Source organism: Lepidochelys kempii, chromosome 3 (assembly GCF_965140265.1).
Source record: "Lepidochelys kempii isolate rLepKem1 chromosome 3, rLepKem1.hap2, whole genome shotgun sequence".
NCBI lineage: Eukaryota > Metazoa > Chordata > Testudines > Cheloniidae > Lepidochelys > Lepidochelys kempii.
Genome location: NC_133258.1, coordinates 45,145,746 through 45,165,279, shown reverse-complemented (window position 1 = coordinate 45,165,279; position 19,534 = coordinate 45,145,746). Strand labels below are relative to the sequence as shown.

Sequence of the window (19,534 nt, the reverse complement as noted above, 5' to 3'; positions counted from 1 at the left end):
TGAACCAGCCCAGAAAGGACGTATGGGATGGAGACTGTGGAATTTTTTTTAAATAATTGAACCTGCCTGGTTTCCCACTAATTACCGCAAAAACAATCCCAGGATGGACGCTACTCAGCGAGATATCCCCTAGAAAATGCTGTATCCTCAGTTTTCAGCAAACAGCTGCCATATGTTCACACAATGTGAACTGAAAATGGAACAAGCATTCCATGTGCATGCTCTTGGTGCGACTCACAGACTGCGAGTTACCTGATGCCTGACAAAAAGTTTTGGATTAAACCCCCATGTAGATACACCCATAATCAACCCACTAGGTGTCAAGCCTCTGCTACATAATGGATGCTATAATCTACAATGAAGGGTACAATCACAAATGGCATTCACACACACAAAAAATGGAATTCATACTTTGACACAGACCTCTCTGTGACGCGGTCTCCAGGGTACAACCTGAACTATGGGACCACTGAGCCCTCTGTCCCACCAACCTGGGCTTCCTTCCACACGGTGTTGCTGTGACAAGCTGCAAACCTCTGGTAGGCACTGCTTTTATACAGACATTCACAGGCAGGGACGCACCTAGCTGAGTTACATGAATGCTTCTCCCAGCCACTTATGAACTAACAATAGAGAGGCTTCAGCCAATTCCCCCCAGCTCCCCTGAGTTGTACCGTCCTCCCCTGGTCAGAAGCCTGACCAATATACATTTATAACCCAGTCAGCCCCCCCTCAATATGGAGAGGACAGGCACCACTTTTTGTTCCTGAGCTGAGGTTTCCCAAGCACTTCAAGCAAAATACACTGTTTTAGGTAAAACATAAAACAGGTTTATTAACTACAGAAAGATGGATTTTAAGTGATTATAAGTGGTAGGCATGACGGACAGAGATGGTTACCAAAGCAAATAAAAATAAGCGCACAATCTAAGTTCTGTAAACTAAACAGGATTTGAATCAAGCAGAATGTTCCCTTGATATATAGTACAAGCCGGCTACAGAGCTTCAATACACAGGCTGGAATTCTCCTCCAGCCCAGGACCACCTTCCCCCTTTCAATCTTTGTCCTCCAGACGTATTTCCAGGTGTGGAGTTGTGGGGAGAATGAGGCCAAGTGATTATGTCACTTCCTCTCTTTTATAGTTTCTTCCAGCATGCGGGAAAGAACCTTTGTTTGTGACATAGGGGTCCGTCTCCATTGCTCAAGCATTCTTCATTGTCTATGTGCTATCTCTGAGAAGTCTCCATTGTATATAGTTCCTGGGATGGCCCTTGGGAGTGTGGATTCCCTTTAATGAGCCATCGCCATGTCTGGATCCTTCACTGTTGTACATGAAAGGCTGGTTGTGAGTGTTCCCAACCTCTCAACATATTTCATTAACACACACAGAGCAAAACTTCATCACTTCACATACAATGATAGCACATACGATCCAACAGGATATTAATGTTCAACAGATGAAGACTTTTAAAATGATACCTCACAAGGCATACTTGGTGTAAAACATATCATAATTATATGACAGTGGTGAATATGGGAGTTCCAGGTTGCTGCTTTGAGGCACAGAGTGCCACAATACCCTTGGCCCATGTGCCTGGCAGACACTAGCCCAGGCATGTGGGTTTTGCTGAGTCACAGAGATAAAGCAATCCCCAAGTCACAGTGATCAATCAGTTCCCATTGTGTAGTGTTTGCATAGTTGAGCCATACAGTTGATTAATGGGAGGTCAATATTTACCTGCGGAGGGATCCTTTGTTCGTCAGTAGCAAATTTACAGCAGATTTCCCATGATCGCTCGCCCATCCCAACTTCAACAAGAAGTTTACAATCCAAACAGACGCCTCCAAGGTGAGCCTGGGTGAGATGCTATCCCTAGACATCAATGGAGAAGAAGTTGTTTCTGCAAGAAACTGCCTGCTTGCTCCCTGAGAAGTGGGCCCTAGCAGTGAAATGGGCAATGGATGCTTTAAAGTACTACTTGTGCGGGAATGCCTTTCAGCTAGTGACTATCTGCTGCTACAGAGGCTGAACACCATGAAAGAACACCAACCCCGGGATTATGTGGTGGTACCTCTCCCTGCAGCTGTATAGCTCTGAAATCCTTCACTTGCTAGGGAAGGATCACAAAAATGCAGATTTTTTTCCTTGAGAGACGGGGTTGCAAGAAACATAGAACCGCTTTCCAGCCCTGGTTCTGAAGAAGGAGACTGTGTGATGGAGTGTATAAATCACTCACTGGACAGAAGGGGATTAAGGAGCAACTGTGGGTTCAGGAGGCCCTGCCCTCCGCCTATGCCAAGCATGCTTGGGACGGAGGCAGTGTTTAAAAGGCAGCCAGACAGCTCAGTAGGCGCTGGCAGGCCAAGGAGAAGGATGTGCTCAGGAGGCTCCAGGGGAGACGTGGCTGGATCCTGCAACAAGCCAGGGAATGGGGGGAGCCACAGCCCTCAGACTGGGACCATGGCAGGGAGCCCAGAAGGCAGCACTCCCCAGGGATGGCCAGCAGCTGGTTGGGATGCAAAGGAAGGGAGTTGACTTGATGCTGACGCAAGGCACTGCAGAGTGAGCGAAGCCGAACCAGCCTCTCAGAGCCCTGAGTCAGAACCCGGTGGAGTGGCAGGACTGAAGTTCTCCTAGCCCACCCAAGAACTGTGCCTACTAGCTGGGGTTGCTGCCAGAGACTAACCATTGAGTGTAGCTGTCACCGTGGGCCCTAACCACTAGACGGGAAATGCTGCCTCCCGCCCAGAAAGGGTAATACTGAAAACACGAAGAATGATGCTTTCCACAAATAGCTGTCCCAATCCATCATTAATTTTTTTTCGGACTTTTAGGGTTGTGGATTAGCCAAGTGTGTATTAGGAAGTTTTTGATGCAGGTGGCAAGTCAGAAAGCAGCCAGAGCCAACTGATTTAATTTGTTTAACAGTGGGCATTTCCTTTACCTATTGGACAAACTTGGATGTACCTCCCAGTAGGTGGAGCTACAAAACCTTACAACTCAAAGGCACTGTTTCTTATTCAAGAAGAGTTTGGATTGGATCAGGAGTCACAGAGGTTAGTACTGAGTTTTAGAAATGTAAATGTACAGGGAGTTGACCAAACTGTTTGAAAGTAACTTCAGTGAATGGGTCTAATGGATTAAATATTAATAGAATTGTTGTGCTAACTTTCCATACGATAAGGCTGATGTGCATTAAAGTAGTTCGGGTGCTGTTCAACTGCTTGCTGTAGCACAGGGAGAAAAGGGGAATCCAGACGTCAGAAGGGTTAAGAGGAGAAAGGAAAAAAATAATGATTTCAGGGAGGATCAAGACATGGCATTTCTGAAGGTCATGGGCATTTCTGGGCATTTGTTCCTAACACCATTTCAGCTCCATTGTTGCCATGGCATTAACTATTATGGGAGAGCTAGCATAGAGTAGGTGCTGCCAGCATTTTTTTTCCATCGAATCAGGTAGACCTGCTCTCAGCAGAGTGAGATGACACAGTGCTAAAAACGCTGGTGATTACCTATAGCTCTATCTACACTAGCGCTCACACTGTTGCTCCTGCTGGTGGAGCCTGAACTGGTGTTAGCCATGATAGAAACATAGGGCTAGAAGGGACCTCAAGAGCTCATCTAGTCCATCCTCCACCCTGCCATGAGGCAGGATTAAGAATGCCTAGGCCATCCCTGACAGGTGTTTGTCTAACCTGTTCTTAAAAACCTCCAAGGCCAGGGATTCCTCAACCTCCCTGTTCCAGCTCTTAATTATCCTCAGATATTCGGAAAAAATGTCTACATTTCCTTTGCTGCAAATTAAATTGATTACTTCTTCAGTGCTGGACATTTTTCTGAAAAGAGAAGCTAGCATGGATACAGTTTGGAAGCACAAGCTGAGGGAGGGGAAGGAGCAAGGGGGAGAGGCAGCAATAACAGGAATGCAAACTTGGAATGAAGAAAGTTTTTTCACTGGACTCTCCTTGCTACTGTACAAGCTGGCTGACAGAGCAGAGGAGGTAAGGAGATAATCTAAAATGATCAAATAAAAAAGAGCTGAACTCCTCCATAACAAATACCATAATACCTTCCTGAGGACACAGGAGGCAGCTGGGACTTGTGAAACAGATCTTTTAATTTAATGCAGAAGTAGGACAATACCATTTTGCTTTAGACTTTCTTTTCTGCAACTACAACAAAATGGCTACTAGAGAAAATGTGTCTAAGGAGGGTATCTTCTGAGTCTTTACTGTCTGAAGTTCCTTTAGTTATAAAACAGGGAAAAGTCTAGCTTGCTGATAGCTGAAGGTTTACCAAAGTATACAGCACACACCACAGCTTTCTGGTTAGAATAAAGCATTTTGTGTGGGACTTTTTCTGCAAATTTATTCTGGTCATTCTCTGAGGTGTGGCAACATGCTAAAGTACACTATGTTTATATAACATGCTGCAAGTATCTGAGACATCTTGAGGTGAAGGCAAAATTATTAGAGAAAATGCTGAAGAAACAGTGTTCTATTTATAGTATTTTAATTTCCTCCTCACTACTACACTTAATGAAAACACAGGGTCAAACCCTTAGTTGGTACAAATCATTATCATTCCCTTGACTTCACTGGTTGAGGATCGGTCCCACTGTTCTGATTTTTGTTACATGTAAGAGTTTTACACTTCATAAGTATTTACAGAAATGTGTTACCAATAGAAGTGATGAAAAATATCATAATAACTTAATGAGCACTCGACATAACTAATTATACTAATATGCACTAGCATGCTGTTACATGCATGTTCTATTTTTAAATGGCACTTACTGGGAGATAATGTGGTCCAGTGGTTGGACCCTGGATTAGGAATCAGGAGACTGTTGTTTTTATATATATATATATATATATATATTAAGATAAATTCATGGAGGATCAGTCCATCAGTGAGTATTAGCCAAGATGGTTAGGGATGCAACCCCATGCTCTGGGTGTCCCTAGCCTCTGCTTGCCAGAAGCTAGGACTGGGTAACAGGGGATGGATCACTCCCTGATTGCCTGTTCTGTTCCTTTCCCTCTGAAGCACCTGGTATTGACCACTGTTGGAAGATAGGATACAAGGTTAGATGGACCATTGGTCAGATCCATTATGGCCATTCTTATATGCCTATGCCATTGATTTACTGGGTGGTCTTGGGCAAGGTCCATACATACCTCAGTTCCCCTCTACGTAAAAGAGTCATAATGATATTTGGTGTCATCTGTACAGTATTTTGAGAGTTTCTCAGTCATAAAGCACTCTACTAATTAGTACTGAAATAAATTGGGCTTTAAAATAGTCACAGAGTTACATTTTAGTTGTTTTAATGCAAGGGTTCTCAAACTTTTCAGTGTGCACCATATGTTACCGGGGCGTGTTGCATGCACACATACACACCCTTCCCATTTGTAATTGCATAACATTCCAGGTGCAAGGACAGCAATTGCTTGCATGAAAAAGTTATACTAGAAAGGTATTTCATGCGTATTTAATGTTATCACCTGGATTAGCAGGTGGAAACAAGGAGAGTTAGCATCCTGTAACCACAGACTGCAGTTTGAGAGCAGCTGTTTGAATGACTTACAGATAACTATCACCACAGGTGGCAAATTCATAAAAAAGTGAGGCTTTCAAATACCATGGATAACATTTCATCTGTTTTTTAAAATAAAGGTCAGATTATCAAAGGCGCTGAGCAGCAAAACAACTCCCACTAACTGATTAATGACACAGTAAATTGTCCTTTGAGATTAGGAGCTAAAAGAAGATTGAAGGTCAAGCAAGTTCCACTATGGCACTTTCAGAGCAGCTTCTCTGATCGTCAGGCCATTAATGTTTATATTTATACTCTTTGGAATCACCTTTCTTTCCCCTCAACCTATAGTAAATCCTTTCTGCTGGTGGATATTCTAGTTTGCAAAAAGAACATATAGGTTCCTTCCCAGAGTCCAGCATTGCAACAGCTTCTAATCCCATTGCGTAACTTATTCAGTTTGCTCTTTAGTCTAGTCTCCTGGGACAAATATTTCATGTTTCATTGCTTAATCTGAACTTCAGTTTTAGTCACTTCCTTTTGTTGACTTTAAAACAACAGTGTTGACATTCAGCTCATTGCACAGGTGTTTTGTATGATTAGGATCTTTTAGCAGAACTCTTCAGAGCTGTTAGGGAATGAATAAAACTGAATCCAGTGGTCCTCATAGAGCCCTTACCCACTTCTGATTTGGGATTGGACAAAATCTTACAAGGCTACGTTCCTGATATTGGTCCCAAATGGCAAAAATCTCACAAAAAGCAGTTGATCTCATGGCATTTCAGTCCATTTAAATGAGTTTCTCTCCATGAGACAACAGGAGCAGCAATAGGGCAGGGAGCTAGCCAGCCAGCTTCCCTTTGGGGTGGGTGGAGGCGACAACCAACACAGGGAAAGAGAGAAGGGAACAGAAAAAAGAAGGAAGGGTTCCCTAACCTGAGATGTTATAGGCCTTTATTTCAGCATCTATGGTAATGCAACGCCCTCCCCACAATATTACCAGGTGCTTTTCTAAGCCTGTGGTTCTAGCATTTAGCTACAAATCCCTCCATCAGTGAGTGCCTTTCTGAGCCTTTTGGTCCAGCATTGAGAGAGAAGAATTCCAGCATTCTGAGAAAAGCTACTGCTCCTGTCTGGTCCTCAGTGTTTTGTTTGTTTGTTTTATAGCCAGCATTATTATTATATTTTATTTATATAATTGCAGCAAGTAGGAGCCCTAGTGACAGGTGCTTGGGAAATGCAGATATATTAAATACAATGAGCAGGGAGACTTGAGAATGCAGTGCTGACTTCCTGAGTCACAGACACTGATCTCTCTTGTGTTGATTCTTTGAAATCTTTTCCTTTATTTAATTTAACAGGAAGCCAGACACTTGGAAGCATGGCTGGGAAACCTAAACTGTACTATTTCAATGGAAGAGGCCGAATGGAAACGATACGGTGGCTGTTGGCAGCAGCTGGAGTTGAGGTTCGTTTCTATTTTATAGAAAGAAACCAAATTAAAGAAACCAAGTTGGCAATGCATAATTTGGTGGAAATGACTGTTCCATATTACAAATGTGACCATTTTAAGTCATTAGTTCAGAACTCATTGCCCATAGAATCATAGGACTGGAAGGAACCTCAAGAGGTCATCTAATCCAGTCCCCTGCACTCATGGCAGGACTAAGTATTATCTACACCATTCCTGACAGGTGTTTGTTTGTTTAACCTAGTCTTAAAAATCTCCAATGATGGAGATTCCACAACCTCCCTAGGCAATTTATTCCAGTGCTTAAATACCCTAATAGGAACTTTTTCCTAATGTCCAACCTAAACCTCCCTTGCTGCAATTTAAGCCCATTGCTCCTTGTCCTATCCTCAGAGGTTAAGAAGAACAATTTTTTCTCCCTCCTCTTTGTAACAACCTTTTATGTACTTGAAAATGATCATCAGATTCATGTCCCCTCTCAGTCTTCTCTTTTCCAGACTAAACAAACCCAGTTTTTTCAATCTTCTCTCATAGGTCATGTTTTCTAGACCTTTAATCATTTTTGTTGCTCTTCTCTGGACTTTCTCCAATTTGTCCACATCTTTCCCGAAATGCAGTGCCCAGAACTGGAGGTATACAAGTGACTATACAGCCAGCATGTAAACTTATGACTAGATGTGTGATCATGTCTCCCTTTACTTGCTTTCCCTGGTGACAATGAGACATAATTACAGTTAATGGAGCTGCTCCATTAGGTCAAATAGTAGGGCCCAGGTGCTATACTTACTGACGACCACTGTAGTCAGCGTTTTATATGTCCCCCTCTGTTCCCAGTCCACAGAGGACATGAGTCTTTTCACAGCTTTCACAGCTTCACCTGTAGAGCCTGACCCTTTACCTCAAGCTATAGAGATGCATGCTTCCAATTCTGAAAGTCCCCATTTCAGTGCCTGATATTGGCCAAGATGGAGACCATATGCCTATCATTGTGGGGCTGGGGCTCTATGCCCGACAGGATACTAATATTAGTAAGTATCTTGTGAAACTAATTGCTTTCCATGTTACCTCTGGAAGACATGCCGCAGGGCTGCTCTGACATGCCAGTTGGCAGTCAGCCAGGAAGCCTCTGGGGATTCTTGCTGCTGCACAACCCTTTCTCTTCCCTTGCCGTGTGTTGTGGCAAAAAAGTCACAGAATAGCCCAACAGCTACTGTGTGTGCTCTCCCTCCTCCCGCATGCTTGGCTCTGCTTTCAGCCCACCACGGGGAGCTTAGACACCCCAGTCATTGCCTGTCATGAGTGCAAGAACATTGTGGCTGCCTCTTGCACAGAAGAGAGTTTGTTTTGCTCTCTGTTCACTTTGCACACCTGGGAAGGGATAGTCACAATCTAACACAGGCTCCTATACAAAATTTTAATTAAGCGTAAAGGGAGAACGGGACAGAGGCAGGATTTTATCTAAATACAGAATATTTTAAAGTCTTCAGCTGCTTTTTACGTGAAAAATTCTAAAAGCAAATACTCTATTAATCATTATTTTCTCAAGTGATTCCTAACCTAACACATGCAGTAACAATGAGACTCTTTTTCTCTCTTTTTTTACCCATTTGTTTTCCAGTTTGAAGAACAATTCTGTGAAACGAGGGAAGATCTTTTAAAGTTACGGCAGGGTGAGGTTTTTTTTTTTTTTTTTTTTAATTAGAACTGTTTGTGGATCCTAATGTGAAATTCTTGAAAATGTAATTGTCTTTTAAAAAGAAAAATCTGGACTGGTTCATGAACATGGTGAATCATAATTGACATTGCAGTAAGACCATTTTGTTTCATTCAAATATTGGACACCAACCTCCACTCTATTAAACCAGTTTTATAAGAGTAACATATGTTACTCTATAGTTTGCTTGGTACAGTGTTTTGAGATGGTCAGATTAAAGACATTGTATAAAAAGTTATTATTTTGGAAAGTTCATATGGAGCATGATAAAAGTTTTCTTAGGGGCCAAATCCTTCAGTCTTCCCCTATTGACCTCAGTGGGAACTTTACCTGAGTAAACTACACAATGCACCGTTTGTCCCTTTGAATCACTGTTAAAGGTTTTATTTTGGAGACATTATTGGATTTGCAGCAATTCTAAGAAGTTTATTGTTATAATCTAAGCTATTAGAATGTTTACCCTTTTCCACAAGAAATAGCATTCACATTTTACTGTAAACTTCTTTCACTTCACAGTATAAGATAAAAGACCCTCAACTTAAAAAGAAAATAGCAAGTTAGAGGTTTTCTCAACTCCACGACAATGATAATAGTTTGGGGAGAGAGACTGTAATTTATTTGAGTCATACGTCTCACCTTTCTTTTAAAAGATGGATATCTGCTGTTTCAACAAGTGCCCATGGTGGAAATTGATGGAATGAAGATGGTGCAGACCAGAGCCATTCTCAACTACATAGCAGGGAAACACAGTCTCTACGGGAAGGACCTGAAGGAGAGAGCACTGTACGGTAACAGCACTACCTTTTTCTGATAGCAATAAAAAAATAATTATTCTATGTGCAGTAGAAGGGGGAAAAATCCTGATAAATTATATGATGAGCCAGCACATTTCTGTTTACCTCCAGCCAAGGTCAACAATACTAAGGTCTGGAACAATGTTAAATAACTAGATTAGATTAGAGAGATGCAGAAAAGTACATGTGAGTTCATCTTGATTAGCTCATCAGAGGTCATTGCAGTTTCAAAACCCAGCCAGTCAGATAACAAATGTACTGTAGCTGCAGAGGTTCAGAATTTCTCCTAATATCACTCTCCATTTCCAGGAAGACTGTTGGTCTTGTCTCCCACAGGTGCAAGCAGCACACAGTTCTTGCAAGCTAAGAGCCAAGGAAATCCCTGCCCTTTGTCCCCATGAACTGCATATTTAGGGGAAAGATGCTCGTGCAGATGGAGAACTCTCCCTATGTGTCCCCAAACTCCTCTGATTAATTAGCAAGGGCAAATAAATTGTATTGTTGTATGATGGTCTAGTGGCTATGGATACAAATATCACTTATAGCTAAAGTGATGTCCCAACTTAATTCTTAACGGGAAACATTGTGTGTCATTAATATTAGATCTTGCCCTCTCACTGATTTCACTTAGGTGCCTAAATAAAGATTTGGGTGATTTAGATAGCTATGCTTAACTTTTAGAAGCTAAGTACGAAAATATTTGCCCTGTCTTTAATATAGATGATTCCAACCATCTCTGAAAAAGGAGGTGATGTCTTATATCTATTGGTGTTTTTTGTTTTTTTGTGTGTTTTTTTTTTTAAACAGCAAATACAAATTGGTCAGTGGTAAGCCTCCTGACCCTGGAGTTATTTCACTGCTGGAATCTATATGAATACTAGTTGTTCAAACCAATGTGAACACACTTTGCCTTTCAGGATTGATATGTATGTGGAAGCAACAATGGACCTGAATGAAATTATTATGCATCATCCTCTCCAGCCACCGGAGGCAAAGGCAAAGCATCTTGCCTCAATCATTGAGAAGGCCACAACCAGGTACTTCCCTGTATATGAAAAGGTATGTGACAGCAAGGCAACAATTTACACCCATTGAAGTATTGGTCACTTGATAATATTTCCTGGATCTATGCTAGTAAATGCACATTCAGCCTGTATTGTATGAGAACAGATATATTTGGAGTGCCCATGGAAGAACTAGTTAAGGCAAGTATAAATTTATGAGCTTGCTTGATGGAATTTTCTTAGCCTCATAATGGCAAAGCTGCACAAGAGCCAGGATAATTTTTGTACTCCAAATTTCCAGTGACATCTTTTAGTAAACCCCTTTAAGAGAGACTTTGTTAGATGCCAAGGTAGCATCAGCATCTCTTCTGTGCTAGGTGTCTTCCTGAAGTATTCTTGGCACATGGTGCTGTCTGTACAATGTACGTGCTATATAAAGTACATTACAGTTCTGCTTGTAGCACACCCAGTGTGGGGAGCCAAGTGCTAGTTGGGCTTCAAGAACAGACCTGGCATTGGATAACTATGTAAAGCTTCCAACACCAAGTTCACCCCTTACTGGGGAGAAAGGAGAGAAGGGTGCGAAATGTGCAGGAATAGGTGAAGGTGTCCAATATATTCTACTGTTCACTGAACTGAGAAAGTCGTAGTGGCTTGGGATTCTCTAAGTTTCTTGTGAACCCCCTACAGCTATTTGGAATAACTATCGTGTTGCACGGAGTCTCAGATGTGCTCCATCAGATGTGCCTTGTCTGCACCGCACCATTGATAGTGTTTGGAAACTGCCTTGTGCAAACATTTTAAGATCAATATTCAGTTGTCACCTGTGCACACCTATGGCACGCTATACAGTATTAGTATTAATAACTGTTAAAAGAATGTGTCTTCCCACCTGGTCTATAAAATGTTTGTGGGGTTTTTTTTTTTAAGGATTATGCTTTGTCTGCACTGTCAGTAAAACTATTAGCTGGAATTGCTTAAGGTCACTTATTTCAAATGGTTTCTGAGCCTGGTCACTCTTGCATTGAGGAGGACCATAGAAAGAGACGAGTAAATCCCCTTGCCCAGCCCATTTCAGCTGTGATCATAAGAGCTACAGATTTAAAAAAAACTCCTACTATCAGAGACCATACCTTCCTGTCACACCCACAGCTGTATTAGTTTGAATAAGGCCTACCACAATGGTGAAATTGAGTTTTCTAATTGTTCAAACAATGCTGTATTTTGTATTGCTTCCTTTCAAGGGTAACTCTTACACAGACCTAGATGTGATTTTGAAATGTCAGATTAGGCTTAACTTTATGTATTTATCCAGAGCACAGAATGTCTCATTTATATGCATAAATTCATTGTCTCCTGCCCTGTAGGCTTTGAAAGACCATGGACAGGATTTTCTTGTTGGCAACCGATTCAGCAGGGCAGATGTACAGCTGCTTGAAACCATTCTAATGGCAGAAGAGTGTAAGCCTGATATACTCTCCAAATTCCCTGTTTTACAGGTAAAAGAATTAATATCTCTAACAGGCAATGAAATGTGTAGGGACAGATCCTCATTGAAGTCAATGGAGCTATGTTGCTTTACACAAGCTGATGATCTGGCTCTTAAACATGTACAAGTGTTTCGGATATTGCCTAAATTAAAAACTGTTACTGAACAAATCATGTTATGTAGGATAAGAATATGGGGTCAGATTAATCCCCGAAGCCAACGGAGGTGGGATGAATTTGGTTTGATTTAAATAGCATTGAGATAAAGATACAGAGCACCTGATTCTGCTCTCTGTTATACCACTTTTACACCAGACTAGGTACAAGAACATCTGTGGAGCCACTCTTGATTTATATTGGTGTGAACAAAAGCAGAATCCAGCCCAATCAGTACTTTGCCTTGCATTGAGAAATGAGCCTGATCTAAAACAGTAGATCTGAACCTCTGTGAGCTCTGGAAAAAATTGGATCTAAGTCCAAGCTGTGAAGTTTGGATTTGTCTCTACCTTCCAAAGCCCTCATCTGACAGAAGAGAAACTTTGGTTTTGAATCCCCTCAAACGATAGAGAAAAATTTAGATTTGCAATCCGATCTGAATTTGGTGGATTGCAATATCATAACCATCACCTGGTTCTCTTAGAATCAGAATAGAATAGATAACTAGAAATATGGTAATTCTCCTTCAAAGAAACCAAACAGTATTCAGAGAGTTCCTTAAATGGGCCTGAGATGCCTGCAGGGCTAGATCATCCCAAGGAGTGCCTACTGGCCTACAAATTACTGCGTGCTTCCTTGAATTCTCAATCCTCTGGCACCAACACTGTGCTAACATGGTGCTTAGGAACAGCTCAGATTAAAGGTTCCTAGTACTTCCACTGCATTTCCTTCAACAGCTTTCCTTTGCCAGCTCCAACAACTGCTTCCTCCACTCTCTCATGCAAAGTTGCCATATTTTGGTTGTAAACACAGCCAGGATGGGTCTAAATGCCAACAAAAAAATTGATTGAATTAGATTTTAAAATGTATTAAAACATTTATATTAGGGTTTGTAAAACTTTGTTTTATTAAAAAAAGAATCTAAGTTTTGGGCCTTACCTGTCTGGGGCCACAAGAGCTGGTTGGGAAATGTTTGCAAAACAGTTAGGAATTTCCTTCAAAAAATAAAATATGCTCAATGAGAAGTTTCTATACAAAATTAGTTTTGGTCAAGGAAAATCCCATTTTTTAAAAAAAAATTTTTTTTTTTAAATGGTACTAGAAAATGGTGGAGAAAAAGTTAGTGCACGTTGGGATAGGAGGGAGGAGAGAATCATTTGTTCATCCTTTTTCCAGAGTTGAGGGGAAAAGTTATAATAAGAAGGCAAAAGTGCGGTTTTCTCCACAATGTCAAAATGAAACTGTGACTGGTGCCCCAGGTGGGCCATGCTGAGACTGCTCAATCAGGGCAAAGTGCAAAGAATGGGGCAGACGATCCCCTAAACTGGTGGTTTATTCTAATACTTTGATTCACCAAGCCAGCAACAAAACAGCTTATACAACATCTTACTGGTGACCCAGAAGCCAAAACCCAGTTCTCTTAAAGCAACCCAGCCTTGGGCACCCACCCACACAGCCAAGTCAAATATGATAAGGATTACTTAAAATGTTGTTCATCATAGATAAAGTTCTACCAATCCCAAAGGAGTGGACGCATTACTCACCAGGTCAATGAATATTCCAGATCTTACCCAAATACACACTTACAGCCAATTCTTATTAACTAAGCCAAGATTTTTTTTAAAAAAAGAGACACTAAGTTAAAAGGTCATTATACATAGAGATATGAATAGAGTTTTTAGGTCAGTTTCATAGTAGAGATGTTTCAGAGTAGCAACCGCTGTTGCGGTCCAAATACAAGATAGAACAAGCTTTAAGCAAACAAGCAGGCTGGTCTGCCTGTCAGCTTTCCACCCTCTCTTTTATTTCTCTCCCTCCTCCTGCGCATTACAACAGATAAAAGGAATACACTGACTTTGTTAATATTCTTATTTACCAATATCTATCTACCGCATTCCTTGCTCTCGGGCCTTCAGCCCAGTCCTGGGAGGCTTCCCACGGTTCATGTCATCTGGGCGAGATTCCAAGGTTCATGCCCTTGAGAGGAGCCGTGTGTGCACTGCTCCTACACAACACTCCGAGTGTGCCCTGAATGTTGCCAAGTGTATGAACCCCGCATTAATGCTACAAACCACGTTAGTCTGTATCCGCAGAAAGAACAGGAGTACTTGTGGCACCTTAGAGACTAACAATTTTATTTGAGCATAAGCTTTCGTGGGCTACAGCCCACTTCATCAGATGAATGCAGTGGAAAATACAGTAGGATGATTTTATATACACAGAGAACATGAAACAATGGGTGTTACCATACACACTATAATGAGAATGATCAGTTAAGGTGAGCTATTACCAGCAGGAGAGGACAAAAAACCTTTTGTAGTGATGATCAAGATGGGCCATTTCCAACAGTTGACAAGAACATGTGAGGAACAGTAAGGGGAAAAATAAACATGGGGAAATAGTTTTACTTTGTATAATGACACATCCACTCCCAGTCTTTATTTAAGCCTAATTTAATGGTGTCCAGTTTCCAAATTAATTCCAATTCAGCAGTCTCTCATTGGAGTCTGTTTCTGAAGTTTTTTTTGTTGAAGAACTGCGAGTTTTAGGTCTGTAATCGAGTGACCAGAGAGATTGAAGTGTTCTCCGACTGGTTTTTGAATGTTTTAATTCTTGACATCTGATTTGTGTCCATTTATTCTTTTATGTAGAGACTGTCCGGTTTGGTCAATGCCCATGGCAGAGGGGCATTGCTGGCACATGATGGCATATATCACATTGGTAGATGTGCAGGTGAACGAGCCTCTGATAGTGTGGCTGATGTTATTAGGCCCTGGGATGGTGTCCCCTGAATAGATATGTGAGCACAGTTGGCAACGGGCTTTGTTGCAAGGATAGGTTCCTGGGTTAGTGGTTCTGTTGTGTGGTATGTGGTTGCTGGTGAGTATTTGCTTCAGGTTGGGGGGCTGTCTGTAAGCAAGGACTGGCCTGTCTTCCAAGATTTGTGAGAGTGTTGGGTCATCCTTCAGGATAGGTTGTAGATCCTTGATAATGCGTTGGAGGGTTTTAGTTGGGGGCTGAAGGTGACGGCTAGTGGCATTCTGTTATTTTCTTTGTTAGGCCTGTCCTGTAGTAGGTGACTTCTGGGAACTCTTCTGGCTCCATCAATCTATTTCTTCACTTCCGCAGGTGGGTATTGTAGTTGTAAGAATGCTTGATAGAGATCTTGTAGGTGTTTGTCTCTGTCTGAAGGGTTGGAGCAAATGTGGTTGTATCGTAGAGCTTGGCTGTAGACAATGGATCGTGTGGTGTGGTCAGGGTGAAAGCTGGAGGCATGTAGGTAGGAATAGCGGTCAGTAGGTTTCCGGTATAGGGTGGTGTTTATGTGACCATCGTTTATTAGCACTGTAGTGTCCAGGAAGTGGATCTCTTGTGTGGACTGGACCAGGCTGAGGTTGATGGTGGGATGGAAATTGTTGAAATCATGGTGGAATTCCTCAAGAGCTTCTTTTGCATGGGTCCAGATGATGAAGATGTCATCAATATAGCGCAAATAGAGTAGGGGCATTAGGGGACGAGAGCTGTGGAAGCATTGTTCTAAGTCAGCCATAAAAATGTTGGCATACTGTGGGGCCACGCGGGTACCCATAGCAGTGCCACTGATTTGAAGGTATACATTGTCCCCAAATGTGAAATAGTTATGGGTGAGGACAAAGTCACAAAGTTCAGCCACCAGGTTTCCCGTGACATTATTGGGGATACTGTTCCTGACAGCTTGTAGTCCATCTTTGTATGGAATGTTGGTGTAGAGGGCTTCTACACCCATAGTGGCTAGGACGGTATTATCAGGAAGGTCACCGATGGATTTTAGTTTCTTCAGGAAGTCAGTGGTGTCTCGATGATAGCTGGGAGTGCTGGTAGCATAGGGCCTGAGGAGGGAGTCTACATAGCCAGACAATCCTGCTGTCAAGGTGCCAATGCCTGAGATGATAGGGCGTCCAGGATTTCTAGGTTTATGGATCTTGGGTAGCAGATAAAATACCCCTGCTCGGGGTTCTAGGAGTGTGTCCGTGCGGATTTGCTCTTGTGCTTTTTCAGGGAGTTTCTTGAGCAAGTGCTGTAGTTTCTTTTGGTAACCCTCAGAGGGTAATGGCTCATGGACTGTGGTGTTGAAGAGCTGCCTAGCAGCCTCTTGTTCATATTCTGACCTATTCATGACGACGACAGCACCTCCTTTTGTCAGCCTTTTGATTATGATGTCAGAGTTGTTTCTGAGGCTGTGGATGGCATTGTGTTCTGCATGGCTGAGGTTATGGGGCAAGTGATGCTGCTTTTCCACAACTTCAGCCCATGCACGTCAGCAGAAGCACTCTATGTAGAAGTCCAGTCTGTTGTTTCAACCTTCAGGAGGAGTCCACCCAGAATCCTTCTTGTAGTGTTGGCAGGAAGGTCTCTGTGGGTTAGTATGCTATTCAGAGGTGTGTTGGAAGACGGAGATGTCGAAAATAGGATTCTAGGTCACCACAGAACTGTATCATGTTCGTGGGGATTGAGGAGCAGAAGGAGAGGTCCCGAGATAGGACAGATTCTTCTGCTGGGCTAAGAGTATAGCTGGACAGATTAACAATATTGCTGGGTGGGTTAAGGGAACCACTGTTGTGACCCCTTGTGGCATGTAGTAGTTTAGATGGGTTAGTGTCCTTTTTCTTTTGTAAAGAAGCAAAGTGTGTGTTTAGTAAAGTCCAGCCATGAAGAAGTTTGTGTGGAAGGTTGTTTTTTTTTTATGAGAGTATCCAGTTTTGAGAGCTCATTCTTAATATTTCCCTGTTTGCTGTATAGGATGTTGTCAAGGTTCCTTCCCCACTCTGAACTCTGGGGTACAGATGTGGGGACCTGCATGGAAAAACCCCCTACACTTATTTTTACCAGCTTAGGTTAAAAATTCCCCAAGGTACAAACTATTTTACCTTTTGTCCCTGGACTTTATTGCTGCCACCACCAAGCATCTAACAAATATAACAGGGAAAGAGCCCACTTGAAAAGTCTTTCCCCTCAAAATCCCCCCAAGCCCTACACCCCCTTTCCTGGGGAAGGCTTGATAAAAATCCTCACCAATTTGCATAGGTGAACACAGACCCAAACCTTTGGATCTTAAGAACAATGAAAAAGCAATCAGGTTCTTAGAAGAAGAATTTTAATTGAAGAAAAAGTAAAAGAATCACCTCTGTAAAATCAGGATGGTAAATACATTACAGGGTAATCAGATTCAAAACCTAGAGAATCCCTCTGGGCAAAACCTTAAGTTACAAAAAGACACAAAAATAAGGAATGTACATTCCATTCAGCACAGCTTATTTTATCAGCCATTTAAACAAAACAGAATCTAATGCATATCTAACTAGATTGCTTATTAACCCTTTACAGGAGTTCTGACCTGCATTCTTGCTCTGGTCCCGGCAAAAGCAACACACACACAGACAGAGAACCCTTTGTTTCTCTCCCTGCCCCTCCAGCTTTGAAAGTATCTTGTCTCCACATTGGTAATTTTTGGTCAGGTGCCAGCGAGGTTGTCTTAGCTTCTTAACCCTTTACACGTGAAAGGGTTTTTTCCTCTGGCCAGGAGGAATTTAAAGGTGTTTGCCCTTCCCTTTATATTTATGACAGATGTTGATCAGGTGGTTCCGCAGTTTCTTTGAGAGTGTGGCACAATATGTCAGCATAGTCTGTGTGGTATGTAGAGTGTAATGGATTTTTTTACCTTCAGTCCTTTTGGTATGATGTCCATCTGTTTGCATTTGGAAAGGAAGATGTCTGTATCTGTACAAGATTTTTTTCATGAAGTTGATGGATTTCCACTCCATATGGCTAAATTCAGTGCCTTGCATAATGACAGGTTTCAGAGTAGCAGCTGTGTTAGTCTGTATCTGCAAAAAGAACAGGAGTACTTGTGGCACCTTAGAGACTAACAAATTTACTTGAGCATAAGCTTTTGTGGGCTACAGCCCGCTTCACTGGATGCATGCAGTGGAAACTACAGTAGGATGATTTTATATACACAGAGAACATGAAACCATGGGTGTTACCATACATTGCAAATAGTTCTTCCAGGATTAGTTCCATAGGTTACAGTCCAATGTCCAATATCTGGGTGATCCAGACCTCAGTCTTACGACTCAAATTTCCCCTGACAAAACTTAAACAGAAACTCAGATACAAGATCAGGGCCATAGATTTCTTTTTATAGTTCTCTGGCAGCCTCTTGACAGCAGGCATTCCTTGGGTGAAGCATTGTACCCTGCACCTGCACAGAGCCTCCCTGTAGTCAATGGGGCTTTGTTGCACAGCTCACTTACAATTCATTGCAGGGTCAGGCCAGAGGATCTCTTTTTAAAAACATGATTAACATATGTCTGGTCCAAGTATCTTTTGCTGTTATTTCTTTGCTGTTAAATGTTGTACTGTTTCTCATTCCAGGCTTTTAAAGCAAGGATAAGCAACATCCCCACAATTAAGAAATTCCTGCAGCCTGGCAGCCAGAAGAAACCACCACTAGATGCAAAATTACTTCCAAAAGTGATGAGCATTTTCAACATTGGCAATGAATGATGGCTTAAAATCATGGCGGCTGTTTTACTGTAGTTGTGTATTAGCTGATAAAACTGCAAAGTGAAGTTAATTCAAAGTGTGAAAATTATAGTGACAAAATCAGTTAACTCAAGCTAGAAATTGTGTGCAAAAATTTCCACAGTAAATCCAAATAACAGCATGAGCACATGAAATGGTTAACTGAATTTTATAGGATGCACAGAGCAAAAGGGGTGATATTAAACCACTAGAATAAAATGAAATAAAACATCTCATTACTCTTGTGGTGTGAGTGCAATTTATTTAATGACTGCTGGGCTTTGATGACACAGATCAGTGCTCCCTACACTGTCTCTTTCTGGTAGCCTACCTTGTTCTCATAAGCCATTTAGGTAGCACAATGGAGTTCAGGAAAGTCCTAGAACACCCTAACTGCAAGGTACAGCACATTCTAATTCCAGAAAAAAATAGGCAGAACAGGTATTCCTTGGCAAAATGGGCATGAGACACATTTGGATACAGAATCAACCTTCCTGATGTGTATTCAGGTCTGGGGTCATGGTTCTGGCCAGTAGTTGTTTTTAACTACCTGTCCCTCTGCAGTTATTGCTTTATTGATGTGTCCCAAATGCTATCTTTTTTAAATGAGCCTCTTTTCAGTGTTGAGTCTGCTGCTGCAACACATATATGCATGTTTTAAGCAGCTAATGTGCTTTTATTGTTAGAAGTTCAGTAGTTCTAACCCTAAGTTTCTGGTTTCTGTTGAGAAAAGAGGTGCTTGATTGAGTGTCAGGTGCTGGGATTCTGCCCAGAGATGTAGAACTCTTCCACTGACTCACACT

The 19,534-nt window shown here is 41.8% G+C and overlaps 1 protein-coding gene across 2 annotated transcripts; it reads left to right on the top strand.

Moving 5' to 3' along the window:
* Positions 1-2,955: 2,955 nt before the first annotated feature.
* On the top strand, positions 2,956-18,975 carry LOC140908655 (glutathione S-transferase-like). Of its 2 annotated transcripts, none has more exons than XM_073336246.1 (7): positions 2,956-3,057; positions 6,902-7,008; positions 8,630-8,681; positions 9,376-9,508; positions 10,437-10,578; positions 11,891-12,022; positions 18,582-18,975. In XM_073336246.1, the coding sequence occupies exons 2-7, from the start codon at positions 6,922-6,924 to the stop codon at positions 18,711-18,713; spliced, it is 678 nt and encodes a 225-aa protein (XP_073192347.1). In that variant the 5' UTR covers positions 2,956-3,057; positions 6,902-6,921; the 3' UTR covers positions 18,714-18,975. The 2 variants fall into 2 exon arrangements, with proteins under 2 accessions (XP_073192347.1, XP_073192348.1); XM_073336247.1 differs by lacking the exon at positions 2,956-3,057 and adding an exon at positions 3,906-4,002.
* Positions 18,976-19,534: the final 559 nt, after the last annotated feature.